Consider the following 26,225-nt stretch of genomic DNA (forward strand, 5'->3'; position numbering starts at 1 on the left):
GGAGGACCCACTGATACATTGATTAATTGAATCTTTAATAAAATTGTATTATTCATGCAAATTAAGCTCATTTACTAAGAAATGAAATATTTTGTATTTCAGACTCGTGTTTTAGTGACACACAACCTTACAATTCTGCCTCAGACAGATCTTATACTTGTAATGGAAAGTGGCAAGGTAGCACAAATGGGAACTTACCAAGAACTGCTGTCTAAATCAAAAGATTTCACCAACTTGCTTCAGATATCCAGCACTCAGGAGAAAGGTAAAGACATAATGAAAAGTTATTACATAGTTCCTTCTATTTGTCTGTTTTTTTAATTAATAAATCAAAAGTTTTGTGTGTATGTGAATGCCTAACTATGTGTTTTCTCTTACTCTTTTAATCCCAAGTTAGAATGTTGGGTAAAGTGAGGGTGAGGTGAGAATCAGAGATTATACAAGTAAAATTGATTTAAGTTGTGTCTGTGATTTTAAAAAAATAATGTTTTAGAAAATGGGAAATATTAAATGGGACCCAGTTAGAGTTGGATTAAATAGTGTCTAAGATCCCTTCCAGGTCTTAACATTCAATGAATAGATATATTCCACTCAGTTATGTGGTTTTTTTTAAATTAACAATAGGAAACATGGAACTCTATTAAATAAATATAGTAGATAATTGATTTTATATTACCTCAACACAATATTAGAGACAATTAAGAGCTAGAAGGGAAAGACAGGAAGTGAATGCGGAACAATAACAGCTAACATTTATATAAAATGTTGTATCCTGGACATATATAGGGAAATCCTAGGTGAAGAAACTTCTATTATGAATTCAGATCAACACCTTCTCTGCATCTTAAAGTCTTAGAGTCTTGTTTGGAGCACTGAGACTATCTGTAGTCACATAACGTTTAGGTTAGATGCAAAACTTGAACAGAAGCCTTCCTGTTCTCAAGACTGCCATTCTATCCAATCTACTACCTCTCCTTAAAATTTGAACTACTTAAAATATGGAAATAAATTAATATCTCATTTAATCTCTACAACAGTTCTATAAGATAGGCACTACAGATATCATTCCCATTTTACACATAAGGAAACTGAGGCAAAAGGTAGTTAAGTGATTTGCTAATGATTGTACATCAGTCTATTTCTAAAAATTATTTTACTGTCTTTTTCTACAGTTCACCCTTCAAAAGAAGTCAGTCAAAGCAATTACAGAACTATACCAAAAGACAAAATGATGGAACAGAAAGACAGGTAAGCATTGGGATAATTGAACACTCAGAAAAATAAAAACTTAATTGAATTTTTAATTGTTTAATGTCTGTGGCATCTTAGAAAGGGGAAACAATTATATGTTATCAAAAGAGTCAAGATTCTTAATTGTTTCTAATTTTAGAATCATAGAGTTGAAAACGGCTAAAAAATTACTTCCCAAACAATGCAGAAATCTCCACAACCTCTCTGACACATCATTCAGCCTCTTCATAAACATTCATAGTAGTGATAAGGGAATGGCTTCACCAGACTTCTCATTTCTCTTTTGGACTACTCTAATTCCTCAAAATTTCTCATATTGAACCTAAATCTTCTTCCTTCTAATTTCCACTCTTTGGTCCTACTTCAAACTTCTGTAACTACGTGGATGAACACTAACCTTTTTTTTAACATGACAGTTCTTCCAATATTTGAAAACAGCTACTATATTCCCTCTAAGTATTCTCTCTTACAGGCAATACAACACCCATTCCAACAAGGTTTTCATACACTTTGCTATAATTGTTATCATCCAGAGGATGATTGATGCCTTCATCAATAACTCTTAAAATGTGAGCCAGGAAGTACAAGATGACTATACTTTCTTATTCCTGGAAGGCATGCTTTCTTTAATGCTATCATTTCTTAATGGATACTATATTTAAATAAGTGCAATCTAATAACATTTTTTTTTGTAATTGTGGTCACACTGTTGATCCGATTCACAGTGATCCGTCAGTCAAGTCAGTTTTCCTATCCTTCATTCATGTAGCTTATCTTTTTGAACCCATATGTGAAATTTTGAATTCATCTCTATTAAATTTCTTTTTCATTTCAACCAATTGTTCCACCCTAGATATTTTTAAATCTTTGTTTTGTCAGCTAGTATATTAATTATACCTCCTACTTCTGTGTCAATCACAATTTTGATAAGCATGATTTTGATGTCTTCCTCTAAGTTACTGATAAACATGCTCAAAATTTTAATGTTAAAGATATAGACTCCAGGGGCAACTAAGTGCTGCAGTGGATAGAGCACTAACCCTGAAGTCAGGAGGACCTGAGTTCAAATCTGGCCTCAGACCAAATACTTGGTGCTACTAGCTGTATGACTGTGGGCAAGTCACTTAACTCCATTTCCTAAAAATAAAAAAAGATATACCCTCCAACATAATAGTAGAGATCTGATAGTCACTGAGCTACTCTGTTTGAATAAGCTTATTCAAATAGCTAGAAATTTACGTTAATATCTAATCTACTTTTCTCCATTTTGAATAAAAAGATTTAGATTCTGGTTTAGATGCCTATGGGGCAACTTTTACCTTGAATAGAATTAATTAAAAGTACAGTGAGGAAGGACTGAATGTTTCCAAGGCTGGACTAGAGAAGTGATAGCCTCACTGGATTCTGCTCCAGTGAGACTCCATATGTTGTGTCTGGTCTGGATGCCACATTTTAAAGTCATAAACTGGTGAGTGTCCAGAGGATATTGGTGAGAGATTTGAGATCATGCCATTTAACGTTTGACTGATAGAACTAGTGAAGTTTACCCTGGAGAAGTGAAGACTGGTAGGGTGGGAGATAGGGAGATTTTAGTTATTTTTATATATTTGAAGAGATTCTACATGGAAGAGGGTTAAGATTCATTCTGCTTTACTCTAGCTGCAAAAACTAGGAACAATTGGGTAGGAGTTACAAAGAGACAAATTTTGGCTAGTTCAAGGGAAAAAACTTTCTAACAAATAGAGTTATCCCAAAGTAGAATAGACTGCCTCGGAAGGGAGTGGGCTGCACTTCACTAATAGTCTTCAAGGCAGAAGAGACTGGATGACTACTTGTTGAGCATATTACCGAGGCCAGTTATGCAGGGATTAGATTCATTATTTGGTCTCAGATCCCTGAGTGTGGGATTTGTTGGTAATCTAAACATAGAACCTAATTTAGGAGTGAAGTATGGAAGAAAAAAATCCTTTGATTCCTTGAGTTGTGTTACTAGGAATAACCTGATGCAAATGAAGACTAAATACTGTAGGAGGTGCTAAGCAGTTTTATCAAGAATTTGGTACTTGAACCTTTTCCTTCTCCTCCTACCTGGGAACAGCATATGAATTGGATTATGAAATTATAATTAGATTATGGAATAGGGATTCCATGTGCATATATATGTAGGTATACATATATACCAGCTTCATGGCACTTCCTTTCGCTGCAGCCACTCTAGAAACATACATATCCAGCTCTGACCTTGGAAAGTTGGCTTTCATTTGCCAGCCTTGTTTCACTCAGAACTGCTATTTGGACGCAATTATCTGCTGAATTTTCTTGCAACAAGAGCTATTCATTTTTTCAGGTCTACTACATTTTGTGTTGTCTTATAAATGTGTGCACAATCCATGTACCAATGGTGAATGGAATCATCTTTGCAAAACTTTTTGTCCTTTTTTGGTGTTTTGACGCAGAGTGGGATCCCCCACCTGCCACAGTAAGCAGGCCAGGGTTGGGTGAAGAAGACTATTTTTAAGGTACCTTTTCTGGCCCTTTCCTCACACCAGCAGATGAGCAGTGGGGTCCTTTAAAAAGGCTGTTTAGATACGCAGGGGGCTGCCAAATACCACTTCAGTGCAGTAAAAAGACAACCCTATGACCTGGGCCACTTATGTGTGGGGTTGTGACTACAGCTCCCAATGTAGCTGCACCTGCTGCTTCATCATTTGGATGTCTTTGCAGGACTTTGAGATAGGTAAAAATAAAATGGGTGATGTATTTTAATTCATGCATAAATTGAGGCAGAGTTGTGAGAAGTCGGCCTCACACTCTCTTCCAGAGTCATCAAAGTCCAGTGTCAAGACAAGTCAAGACTATTGGTCTTTGATGTCTGACCAAGCTATAAGTGCCCCACAGCACCTGCTTTAGCTGCCTTTCTGGCCACGGAACAAATTGTTCTCATCCACCCATTCCATCAGAGGAAGTCTTCACATGCTTGGGATAGATGCCCCTTAACTCACTGAAGGATCTGAGACCCCTCAGTTACCTTCAGCTTGATTATTCCTGTCTGCCAAAACAGTTTACCAGGATGTGGCTGCTATACATGCTACAGCCTCCTGGAGCCACAAGTGAGAGTTGAGCGAATCAGGTGGACACTAACGGTGCAAAGTAGCCTTGAAAAGGGCTTAACAGCCTTCATACCAGAAGTACTCGCATTCCCTCATCACATACCAAACCCCAGAATCCTAATAGAGAAACAAGTATCCCTTGAGAAACTCAAAGGTATGCAGAGAGCACTGAGGGAGATAGTTAAGAAAAATAGCACCTGGGGAGTGGATTGGTTCTGTTCTGAGGGTTTTGAGGAAAGAAAACAAAGGGAGCACAAAAGGAATTCACCAGTGTGGAACAGAGGAAAAATGGGATGGAACTTCGTGTTTCTCATAACTGGAATTTGTGAGAGGAAGAGCAAACAAACATAGAGGAGGGTTTTGAAACAGATTATGGTTGAATACTCACAAAAAATTTGCTGTAGGATTATATCAAACTCAACAGGAAAATGGGATAGGGAGAGGAACTTGAAAGAGGGAAGACAATACCAAAGAAAGAATTGTCTCAAACAAAACAAATTGCCTGATTCCAAAGCAGGGAAGGGGGACAGAAAAGAAAAGAAGGGAAAAGTAATGAGAAAAATAATTTTAATTAATTTTAATAATTTTAATAATATTTTATTTCTTTTTCTTTTTTCTTTTCTTTATTTTTGAATGATTTTAAGAAATTTTATTTTATTCTGAACTTAAAAAATAAAGCAATTATTTCCATAATATAGAACAGAAAAAAAAATGATTGCACGTGAAACTGCAACTCAATGATATACAACTTACTATTCCTTTTAAATATATAAAAACATTTTCATGTTTTTTTTTCTTCCCTTCCCTACCCCGTCCTAAAGATGGCTACCATTAGACACAAATATGTGTGTGTATACATATATATGTATATACACAAACACACACATACACACACACACATATATATGTATGTATATGAAATCATTCTATAAAAACTTCTATTTGTGAATTCTTTCTCTGGATGCAGAAAATATCTTCCTTCATATGTCCTTTGCAGTGAATTTGGGTATTTATAATAGTCCAAATGACTTAGTCACTCGAAGATGTTCTTAAAACAATAATGCTGTTACTGTATGTAACATTCTTTTGGCTCTGTTTGTTTCGCTCTTCATTATTTCATGCAAGTCTATCCATGTCTTTCTAAGATCACTGAACTCATCATTTCTTATATCACAGCAGTATTCCATCACGATCACATATCAGTACTTGTTCAACCATTTCCCAGTTGATGAGTATCCTTATAATTTCCAGTTCTTTGCTGCCACAAGGAGAGCTTATATAAATATTTTAGAACATATAGGTTCTTTTCCTTTTTCCCTAATCTTCTTTTGAAATTGACTGGGTAGTGATATTACAAGGTCAAAAGGTATAGGCAATTTTTGCTCTCCAAAAAGGTTGGATCAGCTCACAGATCCACCACCAATGAATTAAGGTCTCAATTTTTCCACATCCCTTCCAACATTTGTTACTTTCCCCTTCAACTCTTTTAGCCAATCTGATAAGTATAAAATGATATCTCAAGGTTGTTCTAATTTGTATTTCTCTAATCAATAAAGATTTAGAACATTTTTTCATATGACTATACCTTGTTTTGATTTCTTCTCCAAAAACTGCCTGTTCATATCCTTTGACCATTTATCACTTGGGGAATGACTCTTATTTTTACAGATTTGACAAAGTTATTTTTGAGATATGAGACCTTTATCTGAGAAACCATCTATAGATTTTCCCCTAATTTTCTGCTTTCCTTCTGATCTGGGCTACATTTGTTTTATTTGCACAAAAGGTTTTTAATTTAATATAATCAAAATTATCCATTTATACCTCCCAGTACTCTCTGTCTCTTGTTTATTCATAAATTGTTCACCTATTCGTAAGTCTGATAGGTAATATATTCCATGTTCTTCAAATTTTCTTTTAGTATCTCTCTTTGTATCTAGGTAATATATCCATTTTGATCATATTTGGTAGATGGTGGAGGATATTTGTCTATGCCCAATTTCTGCCAGACTGCTTTCCAGATTTTTCAACAAATTTTACCATCTAATGGATTTGTATCCCCAAAACTTAAGTCTTTACAAACAAATACAAAGTTACTATAGTCATTTGCTGCTACAAATTGTATTCTACTCTGTTCCATTGATCTACCATTCTATTTCTTAGCCAATACCAGATAATTTTGATAATTACTGCCCTTATACTTTAAGATTTGGTACTGCTAACCCTATCTCCTTAATATTTTTATTAGTTCCTTTGATGTTCTTGACTTTTTGTTCTTCCAAATGAATTTTATTATTTTTTATAACAGTAATATTTTTGGTAATATAATTGGGATGACATTGAATTTATAAATTAGTTTAGGCAAAATTTCCATTTTTATTATATTGGCCCTGCTTACTCATGAACAATTAGTATTTCTCCAATTATTTAATCTGATTTTATTTGTATTAAAGGTTTTTATCATTTTGTTTATATAGTTCCTGGGTTTGTTTTGGCAGATGGAATTTTATACTCCCAGGTATTTTATTCTGTCTAGAGTGTTTTAAATGGGGTATCTTTTACTATGTTTTCTTGCATGGTTTTGTTGGTGATATAGAAGAATGCTGATGATTTATGTGGATTTACTTTATATCTTGCTACTTTGCTAAAATTGTTGTTTCAACTATCTTTTCAGTTGAGTCTTTGGGATTTTCTAAGTATATTATCATATCATTTGCAAAAAGATATCATTTTATTATCTCATTTCCTATTATGGTTCCTTCTATTTCTTTTTCTTCTCTTATTGCTGTGGCTAGGATATCCAGTACAATATTCATTGATATTGGTGACAGTGGGTGTACCTGTTTCACAGCTGATCTTATTGGGAAGGCTTATCCCCATTACAAATAATGCTTGCTGGTGGTTTTAGGTAAATGTTTTTTTTTTTATCAATTTAAGGAAAAATCCATTTATACTTATATTTTCAAGCATTTTTTAATAGAAGTAAATGTTGTACTTTATCAAATGCTTTTTTCTGCATCTGTTGATATAATCATGTGATTTTTGTTACTTTTATTATTGACATAATCAACTATGTTTATAGTTTTCCTTATGTTAATCCATCCCGGAATTTCTGGTATAAAGCTCCCTTGTCATAATGTATAATCTTTGTAATCTATTGTTGTAATCTTTTTTCAAAGTATTTTATTTAGGATTTTTGTATCCATATTCATTAATAAAATTAGTCAATAATTTTCTTTCTCTGCTTTTACTCTTCCTGGTGTAGGAATCAGCACCATATTTGTTTCGTAAAAGAAGTTTGGTAAACCTCTTCTTTGCCTGTTATTACAAATAATTTATTTAATATTAGAATTAGTTGGTTTTTAAATGTTTGATAAAATTCACTTTTAAATCCATCTGGTCCTGGTACTTTTTTTCTTAGGAAGCTCATTTATGGCCTGTTCAATTTCTTTTTCAAAAAAGGTCTATATACTTATTCTGTTTCCTCTTGTGCAAATTTAGGCAGTTTATGTTCTTGTAAATATTCTTCCATTTCACTTAAATTATTAAATTTATTGGCATATAATTTGGCAAAATAACTTTATAATTATAATTGCTTTGATTTTGTCTTTGTTAGTGGTATATTCACTATTTCCATTTTTAATACTAGTGATTTGTTTTTCGTTTTTCTCTTTTTTAATTGTATTGCCGATAGTTTATGTATTTTATTTTTTTCATAAAATCAACTCCTATTTTTATTTATTAATTCAATGGGTTTTTACACTCAATTTTATTAATCTGCCCTTTAATTTTTAGGATTTCCAACTGAGTGTTTAATTCAGGGTTTTTAGTTCTACTTTGTTTCCTTTTTTTTAATTGCATACTCAATTCATTGATCTGATCTTTATTTTATTGATTTAAGAATTTAGAGATATAAATTTTTAATCTTTTGCTGTATCCCATATATATGTTGTTTCATTATTGTCATTCTCTTTAATGACATTACTGATTGTTTATATAATTTTTTCTTTAATCCACTCATTATTTAAGATTAGGTTGCTTAGTATACAATTAGCTTTTTTTTTAGTAAAATTGTGTTTTCTTGCATAATCAACTTTTCTTCTACTTCATTTTAATTCAAACCAATTGCATCCATTTTTTTCCTTCAAAATGATAACAAATGGAGTCTGTGTATGGCAATGACGAACAGAAAAAAAGGAATGATGCTGAGTAAATATAGCAGTGACTAGCCAGGGATAGGGTATTCCTTTTTTTCCTTATATTTTTAATACTGTTTTTTCCAATTACATGTAGAGACAGTTTTCAACATTAATTTTTTATAGGATTTTGAATTCCAAATTTTTCTACTTCCTTTCCCTCCCACTCCTTCCAAGACAGCAAGAATTCTGCTATAGGTTATATATGTGCAATCATGTTAAACATATTTCCACAGTAGTCATGTTGTGAAAGAATAGAACAAAAGGGGAAAACCATTAAAAATGTAAGATAATGTGCTTTGATCTGCATTTAGACTCTCTAGTTCTTTCTCTGGATGTGGATACCATTTTCCATCGTAAGTTTTTTGGAACTGTCTTAGATTATTGTACTGCTGAGAAGAGCTGAGAAGTCCATCATAGTTGATCACTGCACAATTTTGCTGTTGCTATGTACAAAGTTCTCCTGGTTCTGTTCACTTCATTTAGCATCAGGTCTTGTAAGTCTTTCCAGGTTTTTTGGAAATCCACCTCCTCATCATTTCTTACAGCACAATATTATTCCATTACATACATTTACCACAACTTGTTTAGCCATTCCCCAATTGATGGGTATCCCCTCAATTTCCAGTTCTTTGCCACCATAAAAAGAGCTGCTATAAATATTTCTATACATGTAGGTCCTTTTCACTTTTTTATGATCTCTTAGGATACATATCTAGTAGTAGTATTGCTGGATCAAAGGGTATACATATTTTGATTGTCCTTTGGGCATAGCTCTCGATTGTCCTCGAGAATGGTTGGATCAGTTCACAACTCCATCAACAAAGCATCAGTCTCTCAATTTTTCCACATCTTCTCCAACATTAATTATTTTCTTTTTACATCATGTTAGTCAATGTGATAGGTACAAAGTGGTACCTAAAAGTTGTTTTAATTTGCATTTGTCTAATCAATAGTGATTTAGAGATTTTTTCATGTAACTATATAGATAGCTTTAATTTTTTCATCCAAGAACTTCTTGTGCATATCCTTTGACCATTTATCAATTGAGGATCCAATTAGTTTTTAATTTGTTTCTGTGGTCCCTTATTAAATACAATCTTAATTGCATTGTGATATTATTTATATTTTAACATTTATACTTATCCATAAATTACTAGGGATTTTGACAACAGAGTAGAGAAACACTATATGGCAATCATATAATTTTCTAGGGGCAGTCTTGATCTCTGCAAAGAAAATGTACTTCTAAAGAGACTTTGGATAGTAATATTCTTTATTATATATGCCCTGATTATTTATTCAAAAATATATTCAATGTAACAATATGGTCACTGAATTAGAAATGTTTGTTGACTGATTACTGAAAAGTCAGCTCATGATGTAGTAAAGGTCCTACAAATACCACTTTAAATATAAGACAGTGAAACAATATCAGCATGATATAACTAGTACATTAAAATCCTAGCAAAGCAATTAACATATTATTTACCATAAAATAGTTAACTACTATGAAGTAGCTAGAGTTATCACTTATTTTTCAAAGGCATAGTAGCATTATTACATGGACTCATGTTATATCTCAAGTTACAAATCATCACAAAATTGTCTAACAAAGTCATCTCTATTGAAATGCTTTCATTAGAGTCATCAAACAATAAGACAATAAGCAGAGTGAGATCTCCTATGCTCAGTAGCTTTCAGTCAACTGAGTGACCATAAAGAGTTGCTATAGAAAAGTATGAAAGCCTGCCTGCTTTCTTCACTTAACTTCATCAGGATTGCCCACCATATGCAAACATCTGAAGGATCCATGATTTTGTCAGGATGGGAAACTCTCAGTCTGAAAATTTTCTCTGTTAATTCCTTCTGCCCTGACCCTAAATGCTAAGGACCACTGGACCTTGCCATCCACCCTGTAGTTGACTATATCATCTTCCTTTATTAAAATCTGAGTTCCTCAAGAGCAGAGAATGTTATATTTTTGTTTGTGCTTCTTACATAGTAAGTGCTTAATAAGTGCTTTTTTATTCATTCATTCATTCACTTTTCAATGGATATCACAACCTCACAATGACTTACTAGATAGGTCCAGAGAGTTGACTGAGGCACATTGAAGTTGTGACTCTTTAGGCAGTATAACTAGTAAATATCAAAGGTAACATTTGAACTCAGATCGTCTCAATTCAAAGCCCATCACCCTATCCACTAAGCAATGCTGTCTTTGATACATTTATAAATTATTTTTTAAAAGATGAGAAAACAGGCTTATAGTTCCAAGTTACTGATATTTTCCCAATTACTTTTTTCATGGACATAGTCCCTGCTTTCAAACAACTTATAGTCTACTATTTCTTGTCATCTCTTTCTGTGCAATAAAACTAACTCCGCTAGCTCCTCACTCTCTGAGAATTTGACAGCCATTTCTCATTTAGCTTTGACTTTTTGTTTCTTCTGGCTCTTTTTGTATCAAGAATGTCAAGATACAAAATTATGTTGCTTTAGTAGTATGTCAACTGGCTAGTCACTGGACAGCAATAACATATTGAGACTATCAACAGTTAAGTTAATGCTTGTAGACAGTTTAAAAACTATGCAATTCTTAATGTGGTTGTGGGTGGGGGGAGGGTTTGGGTGTGGGTGTTCTGTGTGTTCTATGGTCAGTAAAATTTATCATCTTACAGTCAACCTTAGGGTAATAATTACTTTCAAACTTAGCTCGACTATTTCTGAAACAGATAGACTATGTAGCGAATGTCAAACTTGAAGCTGTTGCACATGTGTTCCACTGCCGTAATCTACTGGTGTGATCTTCAAGAACCCAGAATTACCTGGATTCCACAATTCAGTGTCTAAAGTAAATTTTTATATAGACTTTAAAATAAGTTTATGTTTCTGGTTATTGCTTTTGTCCCTATTGTTCAGCCCTGTTGTTTCATTGGGTACTGGCTTAAGGCTGGTTTTCAAACACAGAGGAGCACCTTCTGAGTGACCTGTGATATGAAATATCACATGTGATATAATATATAGATACAAAAACTAAAAATAAGCCCACCTTCCTTTTTCAGCCTCTTTTTGGATCAAGAAAAAAATTTCTTCATGAAGAAAGAAAAAATCCCAACTGGTGGTGTAAGCATTGCTATATTTTTATTAAATTACCCATTTATAAGATTATGCATTTTACTAAAAGCTTCATAGAGTTCTCACGAACCTCTAGCACTATTACAATTACCATTTCATCATTCAAATGAAATCAATTAATATTGAATTTATAAATATTTTAATAGTAGTTTGAAATTACATGCTATTTAGCTAATTTTTTTTTATTTCTCATTGATATTAATCCATAATTTAACATTAGTAGTCCACTAACTTGAAATCTCCTTTTAATAACTAATCAATCTCTTGTGGCCATTTTGCATTTAGGTAAAATTTTCCAGCATTGTGAAATACCTACAAGCTTTTGGCTGGCTCTGGGTGTGGCTATGTGTTGCTACTTACCTAGGCCAGAATTTAGCAAGCATAGGACAAAATCTATGGCTAAGCACCTGGACTAAAGAAGCCAAGCAAGCTAAAGATACCATAGAATGGAAACAATTAAGAAATCATAAACTTAATGTCTATGGGTTACTAGGATTAATACAAGGTAGGAACAAGTGGGAATGGTTTACTTTTTCACTTATCTCTCCTGCTATACTGTCTCAATAAAAAGTGATCCAATAGTTTCCATGTCTTTTCTTATATTTATATGCATCAATTCTATATGATGGAGACTATGTAACTTAAAAAAATGAAAGGAATGTATGTTGATCTTTGTTTCTCCCTCTCCTCTCATTTTGCCCTCCTCTTAGACCATGATACTGGTCAGCTAATCCATCTAACTTTATCCTACATTATCATGAATAGTCAAGTTGATTATATTTGATAATGTGGTTAATAGTTTGGGCATCTAATGACATTTTCAGATTCTAGAAAGGGTATAAGTCATGATCTTAGGTGTTGGGGAAATCTACCACAGTCAGGTGGCTGGGCCAAGAGCCAATTACTATAACAAGGGTGGAGCATGCAGAGGACAGTCAGTGAGACTAGCCACTCTATGTATAATCCAGAGAGAAGTTCAAATAACAGTTTTTAAGGATGAGAGCAAGACAGAAGAAACCCACAGTTTTTGAACTGCTAAAATGAAAAGATGGAGCTGATTAAGGGTGCTTGGTAGTGAACCAAGACACAACAGTCAGAAAAATCAATTCAGTCTTAATTCAGGGTAGGCAGAGTAAGTTTCAGGAACTAGAAATAGTGATGCATTTTCTGTAAGGCAATTACAGGTATAACATAAAAGGAAGTATTTTATTTGGGTTCAGAAGGCTGGACTTGTATTCAAGAAAACCTGGGTACAAATCCCACCTTAGAGACTGTGTATCAATTGTGTCACCCTGGGGAAGTTCCTTAACCTCTTTGCCCCATTTTCTCATCTATAAAATAAGGGCGAGGAATGTAATAGTTTTGAAGGTCCTTTCTGGCTTCAAACCCATTATCCTATAAACTGTGTTTAAATCCTGATTCTATTACATACTATTTTTCTGGATCAATCTCTTCATCTGAAAGATTAAGAGGTTGAATTGCACTATGTCTAAACACCATTTAATTCTAAATCTTATGATCTGAACATATAATTTTAGTCATTCATCTTTATGCATGGACAACCATGGCCTGGTGGAGTTGTTAAAATGCAATGGTAAAAACCTGACAGAAAAGAACTGTGTTTGAGAGAGGCAGAGTCAAGATAGTGGAGAAAAGTTAGGGATTCACCTGAGTTCTCCCCAGAACCTCTCTGAACACCTTTAAATAGTGCCCTAAAACAAATTCTGGAGTGGCAGAACCACAAAAGAATGGGGTGAAATCATTTTCCAGTCAAGACTACTTAGAAGGTTGACAGGAAAGACCTGACATACCTGGGTGAGAGTGGAGCACAGTCCAACACAAGCCACACCAGCACAGCTCCAGCTCCAGTGAGCGAGAAACAGGCCTTGGGAGCCACTAAGTCAGCTGCAGCAGCAATGGATGTTTCTCGAGCTCTCAGACCACAGAAGATGGGTGGGGCAGGGTGTCAAAAATTGGTCAGAAGGAGATTAAAGGGAACACTTTACAGTTACTGAGGGCAAGACCTTGCTTTGCCCAAACTCAGATCTGGGTGGCAGTCTCTGGGTGGCAGTCACAGGGTGACGAGGAGCACTAGAACAGCACAGTTTGCAGCATCGGTGGAGTGGGGACCTTCGTCACAGTTCCAGGGCAGAAAAGAGTGTTTGTGGTCACTCATAGACCAGAGTATGGGCCAGGAGAGTAGTAAACACACCACTCCTTACATCATACCACCTTGGAAAAACTCAAAACTTACCGATGTATCTCTGAAAATAGCTGTGCAAAACTCCTGAAACTTATGACAGTGCACCCTCCACACTGTAAACAGAGCCTCACTTTAGCAAAGAATTAAAGTGAAGAAATAGACTTAAAAATGAGCAAACAACAGAAAAAAAAATTCTGACCATGGAAAGTCACTATGATGACAAGGAAGATCAAATCACAAATTCACAAGATAACAAAGTCAAAGCTCTTATATCCAAAGTCTCCCCAAAAAATATGAATTGGTCTCAGGCTATGGAAGAGCTCAAAAAGGATTTTGAAAATCAAGTAAGAAAGGTAGAGGAAAAAAATAAGAAGAGAAATGAGAGTGATGCAGGCAAATCATGAAAAAGAGTCAATGCCTCTAATGGAAGCATAAAAAAATGCTGAAGAAAATAATGCCTTAAAAATAGATTAGGCAAGATGGTAAAAGAGGTAGAAAAATGCAAGGAGGAGAATGCCTTGAAAAACAGAACTGACCAAAAGGAAAAAAAGATATACAAAAGTTCACTGAAGAGAAGTCCTTAAAAAGTAGAATTGGCCAAATGGAAAAGAAGGTACAAAAGCTCACTGAAGCAAATGATTCCTTAAAAATTAGAATTAAGAAAATAGAAGCTAATGACTTTAAGAGACTTCAAGAAACAATAATACGAAATTAAAAGAATGAAAAAATAGGAGAAAATGTGAAATACCTCATTGGAAAAACAACTGATCTGGAAAATAGATCCAGGAGAGATAATTTAAAGATTATTGGACTACCTGAAAGCCATGATCAAAAAAAGAGCCTAGACATCATCTTTCAACAAATTATCCAGGAAAACTGCCCTGACATTCTAGAAATAGAAGGTAAAAGAAATTGAAAGACTCCAGTGATCACCTCCTGAAGGAAATCCCAAAATGAAAACTCCCAGGAACATTGTAGCCAAATTCCAAAGCTCCCAGGTCAAGGAGAAAATACAGCAAGAAGCTGGAAAGAAACAATTCAGATATCATGCAGCCAGTCAGGATAACAAAAAATTTGGCAGCTTCTAGGATAGGAAGGCTTGCAATATTATATTCTGGAGCACAAATAGAGCTAGGATTACAACCAAAAATCACCTACCCAGCAAAACTGAGTATAATCCTTCAGGGAAAGATGGCTATTCAATGAAATAGAGGACTTTCAAGCATTCTTGATGAAAAGATCAGAACTGAATAGAAAATGTGACTTTCAAATACAAAACTCAAGAGAAGCATAAAAAGGTAATCAGGAAAGAGAAATCATAAGGAACTTAATAATGTTAAATTATTTACAATCCTACATGGGAAAATGATGCTTATAATTCATAAGAACTTTCTCATTTTTAGGGCAATCAGAATGAGTGTACATAGACAGCATAGGTGTGAGTTGAATATGAAGGGATAATATCTAAAATAATAAAATTAAGGGACAAGAAAGAGGAATGATGGGGCAAATTGTCTCACATAAAAGAGAGAAGAAAAAACTTTTGCAGTGGAGGGGAAGATGGGGCATGTGAGGGGTAGCCTGTGAATCTTACTCTCATTGGAATTGCTTCAGAGGGAATAACATACACCTCAATTGGGTATGGAAATCTATATTACCCTACACTAAAGTAAGAGAGGAAGGGGATAAGAGAAGGGTGAGGGTGATAGAAGGGAGGGCAGATTGGGGCAGGTGATAGTCAGAAGCAAAACACTTTTGATAAGGGATAGGGTGAAAGGAGAGAGAATAGAATGAACAGAGGGAGGGGAATAGGATAGAAGGAAATAGTTAGCAATCATGACTGTGAAAACATTTTTGAAGCAAGTTTCTCTGATAGAGGCCTCATTTCTCAAATATGTGGAGAACTCAGAGTCAAATTTATACTAAAAAAAGCCATTCCCCAATTGATAAATATTCAAAAGACATGAATAGTCAGTTTTCATGAAGTAATCAAAGCTATCTATAGCCATCTTTTTAAAAAATGCTCTAAATCACTATTTATTGGAGAAATGGAAATTAAAACAATTCTAAAGACAGAAAAGGAAAATGACAAATATTGGTGGGGATGTGGGAAAATTGAGACATATTAATGTACTTTTGGTGGAGTTGTGAACTAATTCAACCATTCTGTAGAGCAATTTGAAATTATGCCCAAAGAGGTATTAAGCCATGCGTACCCTTTGACCAATAACTGGGTCTATATCTTCAATGAGATAAAAAAAAAAGAACAAAAAAGAAAAGGACCTACACATACAAAAATATGTATAGCAATTCTTTTCTGGTGTCAAAGAATGGGAAATTCAGGGTGTGCCCATCAGTAGGAGATTGAACAAGTTGTGGTATATGATTGTGATGGAATACTATTGTGCTATAAGAAGTGATGAGCAAGATGCTCTCAGAAAAACCTGGAAAGAATTCCATAAACTGATGCAAATTGAAATGAACAGAACCAGGAGAACATAGTACACAGTAACAGCAATATTGTATGATGAATTTTGAATGACTTAGCCATTCTCAGTGATACAATGATCCGAGACAACTCTGAAGGATTACAATGAGAAATACTATTCATTCTCAGAGAAAGAACTGATGGTGTCTGAATACAGATGGAAGCATGCTTTCTTTATTTTACTTGAGTTTTTTTGGGGGGGAGGGGGTTATGTTTTCTTTTATAATATTAGTAATATGGAAATGTTTTCATGAACTCAACTTTTGGAACTCAAAAATTTAAAAACAAATGTTAATTTTTGCATGTAATTGGGAGAAAATAAAATATTAAACAAATAAAAATTATAAATTATATAAAAAGCACTGTGTTTATTTCTAATATATCCTTTACCGATTGCTTTACATTTTGTTTTACCCAAATAAACACACCTTAAGCAAATGACCCAGCCTAAAAAAAAACTGTCCACCACAAACCTTTCTTTGAACTTTGAACACAAAATTGCGCTTATCTCAACATAGTTATGTGATATTTCCTAGTCAGATAAAGAGATTTTCTCTAACAAATTATTTTACAGGTTTTCTGGTCTGTTTTGGAGCTTATATACTAACCAATGGAGCCTTTGCTGCTTCTAAAACATTACATCATCAGATGCTGGACAGTGTGATGCATCTTCCATTCCAGTTCTTTGAAACCAATCCCATTGGCCAGATCATCAACCGATTTACTAAGGTAAATAAGTGAAATTGCAAAGCTCTTAGTATAGGAAAAGCTAATTTATCTGAAGTTGATTCATTTGGAAATCTCTGTTAACAAACACTAGAGAACAGTAATATTCCAAGTTCAAAATCTTGTAGTAGCTGAAAGAAAATGATTCAGTCATTGGATCAATTAATAGCACCAGTGGGTAAATTGAAGTTTAAATGTAGTCTCAAAAGTATATGATTCTTAGCATCCTCTGTCCCTTTCCCACTACACTGACAAATAAAAGGGGGCTACATAGGTCTGAGGACCATTTTGTATTTCGATTTGTTTCATGAGCTGCCATGGCCAATGAATTCCTTACATAATAGTCATCCTACTGATGGTGAACTGCTACATACTTAGAAGTACTTCACTAAGCTGATTCTTGTTAAGCAGATTTGATCTATCACTGCAACCACGCATGATGTCATGCTAGCTTTGTAGAAGTTGGCAGACCTTATACTCTTTTAAATATGGTCTTACAAACTCAAGCTCACCTTCAAACAAAAAAAAAGGCAACATAGGAGAACTTTTGTATGCTCAATTGGGGAGATTTTAGTTAACACTTTTTAAAATGTATGTGGCATATTGCTTGCCTTCTCAATAGGTGGGGGAGGGTCTGGAGGAAGGTAGAGAATTTGGAACTCAAAATTTTTCTAAGTGAATGTTAAAATAAATAAAATAAAAAATATTATGAAACAAAGAAATATGCATGGTAGTATAGAATAGACAATTTTACAAAAAATAAGAGATCTCAAAGTGTAAGATCTCCAAGAGAATTTATTATTGATTGCTAGTAGAATGTTAGTCCTTCAGGGAAGAGAATGATGCATTTTTATCTGTATCCCTGGTCTAGCAAAGTACCTTGTCTACTCAATAAGTATTTTTATTAATAGCTTTTGTTTTTATACCACCTTCATTTCCCAATATATTTCTTTTCCCTCTTGTTGAGGGTCAAAGTGGTGGTAGCATCCCTACCTGCCTGGCATTTGCTATGTCTTTTCTTTCTTCCAGTGTGTCTTGATGCTTCAGCTAGCCTACCTTGCCTGCAACCTTGAGGCCTCATGGGACCTCTAGGTCTACAAGTGCAGCCCTTTGACTGAATCAAATTTGTTCTGTGAAGTTCAGTCAAAGGGCCACACTTGAGGACCTAGAGGGTCACATTTTCAAATCCAAACTTCAAAGAACAAATTTGATTTGATCCCTTGCCTTATTATTTTGTGGTGGTGGGAATAAGGTAAGGCAGGAAGTAATAAAAAAAAAAGATGTGTAAAGGAACAGGGAATGTAGTCAATCATCAAAAAGAATGATGGGCAAAAATGTTTTCATTGAATTAATGCTCCTTCTTTATACCAAACGCTGAATTTAAGTACTGAGAGAAATAACTCAATGTATATCCTGACTTTTCAGGACATGTTTATCATTGATGCGCGTTTCCATTATTACTTACGGACCTGGGTGAACTGTACGCTGGATGTTCTTGGAACCGTCTTAGTCATTGTGGGTGCTTTGCCACTCTTCGTTCTTGTGGTGATCCCCCTTGTGTTCATGTATTTCACTATACAAGTAAGTCAGTGGATCTTTAGCTCTCTGTAATCTCACTAATGCATAATTTATTAATGATACTAAAATTCCCCTCGGTCTCTGATTCTTTTAGAATTTAGCAAAGAGAAGAGCAGAAAGGAAACAAATTCTCAAAGTATCTAGAATTCTTCTCAATATATCAGTATAATTTAACTCTTGAATCTTAAAATATAGGAGGAGGATAATGTAAGGCTAAATATAATGCATAAATTTTATATTTTCAATAGAGAGTTTCAAAACAAAAAGATATGTGAAGGGGGTAAGGGTAATGGAGTTATGCTAGGGTTATCTTGGACCGGGGGTGGGGAACCTGTCCTGGCCTATACTTTTCCAGTTCTCCAAATTGGGAGATATTTGCTTGCCTCACATAGCCAAAGATGTATCTCCAATATTTATGCTTATTCAATGATCTATGGAATCTAACTGATAAAGGATAGGGATGCTGAAGGTATGCTTCACTTATTTGAAATTTTGCCTAAGGGTAGTTCTGTAGACATTTCTTTGCTGGAATAAATCTGTGCCATCTTCTTCTGTCCTCTAATAGAAGTAATTAGGTACTGTATGCTTAACTATACTGGGATATACATACGTTAGAGTTGTAAAAATTAACAGCCTTGGGGCAGTGGGTAAGACTTGCAGAATCTCTGCATTCACAGCAGTTTCAGGGACCACCTAATTCAATCCACATCTAAGCGAGAATCCATTCTGCAATATCTCCAATGAGTAGTCACCCAACCTCACTTTGAAGACCTCAAATGAGGGGAAAGCTACCCCTTTCTAACATTTAGACTAAATTCACTTCCTAACAAATTCCACCTTCCAGTTCTGAACTTTGGAGTCAGGCAGAGAATAATTACTCTTTCATTATGAAGACCTTAAAATATTTGGGGGGAAGGGGAAAGCACAGTAAAGCATCTATTGACAAGAGAGACTTGATGTGGGAGATGATGAGAGAGGAACTGTCTGTAGTGTAAATGGAGGGTAACTACCCACAACTCATCCAGAAAAAAGTAACTAGAGTGATGAGGGGGTCTAGAAGCCATGCCTTGTTGAGCACTTAGAAGACCTGGGTTCTGGTTCTGGCTTCTCCACTAACTATCCTTTTATGGCCTTTGGTAAATTATTTAATATCTCTGGGTCTCATTTTATTAATTAGTAAATTAAGAGGTTTAAACTAGATGAACTCTAAGGTCTTTGTAAGCATTTAAAAATAGCATGATTCGGGGCAGCTAAGTAGCTCAGTGGATAAAGCTTTGGCCTTGGAGTCAGGAGGACCTGAGTTCAAATCCAGCCTCAGACACTTGACACTTACTAGCTGTGTGACCTTGGGCAAGTCACTTAACCCTGATTACCTCACCCCCCCACAATATATATATGTGTGTGTGTGTGTGTATGTGTGTGTATGTATGTATATGTATATATATATATACATGTATATGTATATATATATACATGTATATGTATATATATGTATATGTATATATACATGTATATGTATATATGTACATGTATATATACATATACATGTATATATACATATACATGTATATATACATATACATGTATATGTATATATATACATGTATATGTATATATATACATGTATATGTATATATATATATGTATATATACATGTATATGTATATATGTACATGTATATATACGTATATATATGTGTATATATATATGTGTGTGTATGTGTATATATATATATACATATATATGTATATATATATACATATATATGTGTGTGTGTGTATATATATATGTATATATATATATATATATATATATATATATATATATATATATATGATTGGGAAATGTTAGGGGCAGCTAGGTGGTGCAGTGGATAGAGTGCCGGGGGACCTGAGTTCAAATCTGGCCTCAGACACATAACACTCACTAGCTGTGTAACTCTGGGCAAGTCACTTAAACCCAATTGCCTTACCAAAAAAGAAAAAAAAATAGCATGATTCTTTGCACAAAACCCTCTATATGGCAAGCACAAAAAATATATTTTTTTGGAGTATAGAAATAATATCTTGCTTAATAATGAACCTTTGGGCAAAGCTAGTATCTCAAATGAATTCTTTCAGGTTTTTTTGATGTCAAAAACCAGTTTTGTTTTTGCCAATTTGTAATCTGCACTTTTTGGGTTCTTATTAGAGATACTACATTGCAAGTTCTCGACAAATCCGGAGGTTAGCAGGAGCGTCCCGTTCTCCTATTATATCACACTTCAGTGAAACTTTGGCAGGAGTATCAACAATACGAGCTTTTGGACACCAGCAGAGGTTCATCAGCCAAAACAGAGACGTTGTCAATGAGCATTTGGTTTGCTTCTACAACAATATCATTTCAAACAGGTAAGGATGGACAATCACATCTACCTAAATCTACTACAAATCTTTTCCCTATTTGTCATCTTTTCTACCATCTGGAAAAATAGAATAAAGGTTTACACTCTACATAATAAAATTTTAAAAAATATTGAATGTTAAAGCTATAATTATTTCCAAATTCTATGATTACACAATTAAGAAAAATACATTTACTCTATTTTGTAGTATTTACTGTAAATATATGAAATATAAAATACTATATAAAATATATAGTAGACTATATATAAATACTATATAGGATATGTTAAAATACTGTATAAAATACAAAAATGAATTTACTTTCTGCTTAATAGGAAGAAAACATAGATCAGGTTTTTGTCAAAGTATAGAATAAGTTTAATGATATTAGTAACACTAATGATGTTCTATAGTATGTTTTTATACTTGTAAGTCAGATTATAGAATGTAATATAAAAAGTATAATAAACTTCTTTTGATGTTAAACTCACATTGAGAGTAATAAAATGAGTTATTTTTACAGTACTTGGACACATTCTTCCCTTTTATTTATTTTCTGTTCTCGTTTATTGGAAAACATATAAATTGGAGAGGTATTTATTTTCCAAGATGATGTATTTTTAAGTAAATGTAAAAAGCCTTTAGATGGATTTTTGACATTTTTTGGTTAAGTTGGTAATATGAAAGGTCTTGGAGAAGCCCAGATTTCTGTATAAACGCTAGTAGATATTTGAAAAGAACCCCTGAAAGACCAATGATTAAGAAAACTGAAAAGAATCAGAAGTAAGCTTTTCCATCCAGTCCAGAATTCTACAAATAAGGTCTGAAACCTATGGAGGTGGGTAAAGGGTTTGCACCAAGGAAACCAGCAGCATGTCAGATAAACCAAGTAGGTGCTAGTGGGGAGAGAGGGAAAGGAGATAGCACAAATAAAGGAAAACAGATCAGAAGCCAGCAGAGATAGCAGGAGAAGCTAGAATGAACATGAGCCAGACTTAATCTACCCAGCCAGCATTCTGAGTAGTATAGTAAAGCATTGTAAGGAACAGTAACTTGGGACATGAAGCCCGATCCAAAAACTGGCCCTTCTTCATAACAGAAGCAGGGACAGAAGCAGCCCTGGTATATTACTCGGTAGGAAAACAAGGTCTAGCAGTGTACTCCCCAAGAGAACTGGGAATGACGGCCAAAGAGGGGATAAATTCAGGTCACAGCAGGGTAGGAAAGCAGAAACCCACTTTAATCTCCAGCTTTTTCTGTAAGTCCTTTCATGAGATTGGGAAGAGATGGGACCAACTCCTGATTAGGGAGTACAGGGAGAAAATAAGGTCTGGCCAAAACCAGCATCCAGAGTGGACCATAAAGAAACTAAAATAGGAGCCAAAGACTGGGCCAAGAGGTAAGGGCTAATACCATCCTTACATGTCCAATGCAGTAGTGACTGAAGCATCCAAACTACAGAGAGAGGACTAGACCAGAAAAGTTCTATCCAACCCATCCAATAGGGCTGGATGAAAGTTATATTCCCTGCAAAACCACAAATGAAGAGCAAATGCTAAGATGTGAGTAAACAGAAAATACCACCTACAATGAAGAAATGGTCTGGGGTAAGAGGTAAACCCAGACCATATCTATAAGCAAAGACTCAAAGGGAAAAATAGTTTGACTTTAAGGGCTACAAAATTTGTGGAAGGAATAAAGCAAGAGATAAAACATGAAATTAGAAATGAGTATTTGGGAGGAACTGAAAGGAGAATGAGTAGGTGGAAAAAAAGATGGAAAGCCTTGCTTGTACTCCCTATGGAACAGAATAGAAAAAAAAACTCAGTGATTTTGTGAGAGAACAAGAAAAATTAGAAAAAAAAAGGAAAGAGATGGGAAAAAATAGACTAAAAGATATCTACTATTTTAAAAAATTGGAGAACTAGATGGCTCAGCAGATAGAGCACTGGCCCTGGAGTCAAGAAGACCTGAATTCAAATCCACCCTTACACACTTACTAGTTGTGTGACTGACCCTGGCAAGTAACTTAACCTCTGTTTGCCATAATCCACTGGAAAAGGAAATGGGAAACCTATCCATTGTCTTTGCCAAGAAAATCCCATGGATAGTATGGTCCATGGGGTCACAGAATTTAACACAACTGAATAACAGGTTTTTTTTAACTGACCTAGAAATAGGTCAGGGATAGATAATTTAAGAATCATTGTATTCCCTAAAACCACTATTAAACAAAAATATATTTCAAGAAATCATAAAATTTTCTGTACCTACTCAACCCAAAGGGCAAAGTGAAAACAGAAAAAAAAATTATTAATCATATCTAGAAATAAACCTTAAATTGAAATCATTCGAGACTATTATAACCCAAATCTAAATATTCCAAATAAAAAGAGGAAAAATAGTCCAAGAAGCCATAAGAAAAGAGTTTGAATACCAAGGAACTCCAAGCAGAATCTAAAATCTCACTTTCTAGTGAGAAAGACTTTTTCATTCCCCCTTAATGCATCTCCTTTCACTTTGTGATTATCTCTACTTTATCCTATACATATTTTGTTTGTAGGTATATTTGTTTGTATATTGTATCTTTTATTAGCTGGAACTTCTTGAGAGCAAGAGCATTTCTAACTTTCTCTGTGTCCCCAGCATTTAGCAAAGAGCCTGACACATAGTAGGAGCTTAATAAATGCCTATTGACTTGGCTTCAATATAATATTCCAAAAGGTAAACAAGGTTTATAATGAAAAATAATATACTCTGAAAAACTGAGTATAGACTTATAGTAGAAAAAAAGAGGATTTTTAGCATTTCAGATAAAAGGACAGTGCAAAGTAGAAGCTTTGAAATGCAAATGTAGGAATCTAGAGAACCGTAAGAAGGCATATAGATGTGCACAATTGAAAAGGACCATAGGATGATGATATGTTTGCATTTTAATATGGGGAGAAACTAAAAGTATCTCTGCAGAATCCTAATGTCATCAAAGGTCATGATGGAGTTGAAAAGACTAATGTAGGACCTGGCTGTGGTTTTGTTCTATTTTGTTGGGTTTAAGAAGAAAAGAAAAGGAATAGCAAAAGGAATACACTAGGAAAGAAATGAAGAATCTGAACCAGATAAAGGAGGGATGAACACACACGTACACACACATGCACATTCACATTAACAAATAATTTAACGTAGATTGTAAACTCAACAAGGTACAGGAAAAGAAAGAAAAAAGAAAGTAGGAAACGAGAGAGTAGACTTGGGGATGGACCAGTCACAAATATGACAAATTTCACCTTTGCAGGGTTGATTATAAAAGGAATATTAGAAAGAGAGAAACTGTAAGTACCAGGAATTAGTCTGAGCTTGTTGAAAAGAGGACAAAGGACCACTATAAATATTATTAGTGGTGATCTGATTTCCCCACTTTCTCTTGCACCTTCTTCCTTGTGAAGAGAGGCATGAGTGAAAAAGAAAAAAGTATAAAAGATTATTATGGAAGGAAATACATTGCTAACAGTTATAATAGCGAGAATGAATGGGATGAATTCATTCATTATCATCACAACTAATATGTTTATAGTAGCACTTTAAGGTTTACAAAATATGAAACATTTGATGTTGACCATAACTATCTTATTTTATTATACACTATTTACTGATGAGGAAATTGAGGTTCTGAGGGTTTAAGTGACTTGTCCAGGGTTACACAATGTAAAGATAATTTTGATACCCCTACTCAATTAATCAGCATTTATTCAGTTCATTGTGATTTGATGGTTATCAGTGACTGTTTTAGTAAATTAAGTAGAATAGAATTCAGAGTCAGGTAATTATGTTAGTTAATGCTACTAGGATAAGAGTTATGATTGATTAATCCACCTCGGATTGATGATTATGTTAATTGTACTTGATTTACCAGATAGATTCATATTATCAACTAAGAATGTAATTGCTACACTAACCACCATCCCTCCCTCCCCTGACCCTGAGCAAAGTGATTCTAATAAGGATCATTTGCTTTTCCACCCTCATGAATCGTTAGCATCCACTCCCTTGTGATCTTTTGCTTCAAAACCACAACTTCCTTGGTCCCTAGGAAATGGCTAGTCAAACACTATTATTTGAGAAGCTGTGGAAAACCCCTGTTAATATGACAGATAGAAAACCCTTGCTGAGGAAGCCGGCAATTGACAGCCTTTAATTGATGCTTTGAAGCTGTTGTTGTTTGTCCTTTGTTCTCAGAGAAGACCAGTGATATCAGGAGGTTTATGTCTTGACTTGCAAGTAAATTGGATTTAAGTGAGGCAGGGCTGTGCAATGTCATCAACCTGACTCTGTCCTCCAGGGTCATTTGAGTCCAGTGGCAAGAACAGGACCTGTGAAAAACCTGTTGACAAAATGGTTATAACTGATGGACATTCCCCTTATCCAACTATGGGATCTTCTCTGCTTTTGAAGGATAACCAATCATAGGAGTTTCCACACTTTAGAAGGACCCTCCCAAGGACTACAGGAGTTCCCAGAGACTCTTCTTAGGTCTATAAAATTCCTCAGTCCTAATCATCATGATCCTAGGCCATGAGGAAGATCTTAGATCTGATTGCTTTAGGATCACTGGTCTCTGAAATAGATCAATTACAACTCAGATCCCTGCCTCAGTGGTGTTTTATTGATGATTGGAATTTTGCAGCTCACAAGAGCTAAATACTGTCTGAGGCAGTACTGGAACTCACCTTCCTGACTCTAAATTCTACATATTACATCACCTAGCTGCCTACTATGACACCTAGCTGCCGTAAAATGGAAGAAAGAAATAGAATGAATTAGAAGTAGAATCCAACAAAATGTCATTTATAAAAACATAAGCATTCAAAGAGACTTAAATGAATGGCCAAAGCAGAACTGGTCATGCTTTAGATACATAGTTGTGAAACTACAGTCTGTAGGCTACCTGTTTTGTATGGCCTATAGGAATGTTGTTGTTGTTTTTTTTACATTTTTAAATAAAGTTTTATTTTATTTAAAAATGTAAAAAACATTCTTAACTCAAAAGCTGGATTTAGCCCTTTGCAATGGTTTGCTGACCCCTGATTCAGATGAATAAAGAAAAAGTAGGGGTAATAGTCATGATCAAAGACAAAGCAACATTAAATGTGC

General features: G+C 34.5%; 1 protein-coding gene across 2 annotated transcripts in view; it reads left to right on the forward strand.

Moving 5' to 3' along the window:
* The window catches only part of LOC110212802 (multidrug resistance-associated protein 1-like), a 102,462-nt gene that overhangs the window by 54,659 nt on the left and 21,578 nt on the right, over positions 1-26,225 (forward strand). For both annotated transcript variants that reach the window (XM_020992883.2, XM_078146466.1), the window contains exons 15-21: positions 103-265; positions 1,173-1,248; positions 11,626-11,686; positions 11,984-12,203; positions 16,964-17,118; positions 18,541-18,696; positions 20,884-21,083. In XM_020992883.2, coding sequence (XP_020848542.2) covers positions 103-265; positions 1,173-1,248; positions 11,626-11,686; positions 11,984-12,203; positions 16,964-17,118; positions 18,541-18,696; positions 20,884-21,083 — 1,031 coding nt within the window. The remainder of the gene's footprint in view (positions 1-102; positions 266-1,172; positions 1,249-11,625; positions 11,687-11,983; positions 12,204-16,963; positions 17,119-18,540; positions 18,697-20,883; positions 21,084-26,225) is intronic.

Source organism: Phascolarctos cinereus, unplaced genomic scaffold, assembly GCF_003287225.1.
Source record: "Phascolarctos cinereus isolate Bilbo 61053 unplaced genomic scaffold, phaCin_HiC Scaffold_726;HRSCAF=1367, whole genome shotgun sequence".
In the NCBI taxonomy this organism is placed as follows: Eukaryota; Metazoa; Chordata; class Mammalia; order Diprotodontia; family Phascolarctidae; genus Phascolarctos; species Phascolarctos cinereus.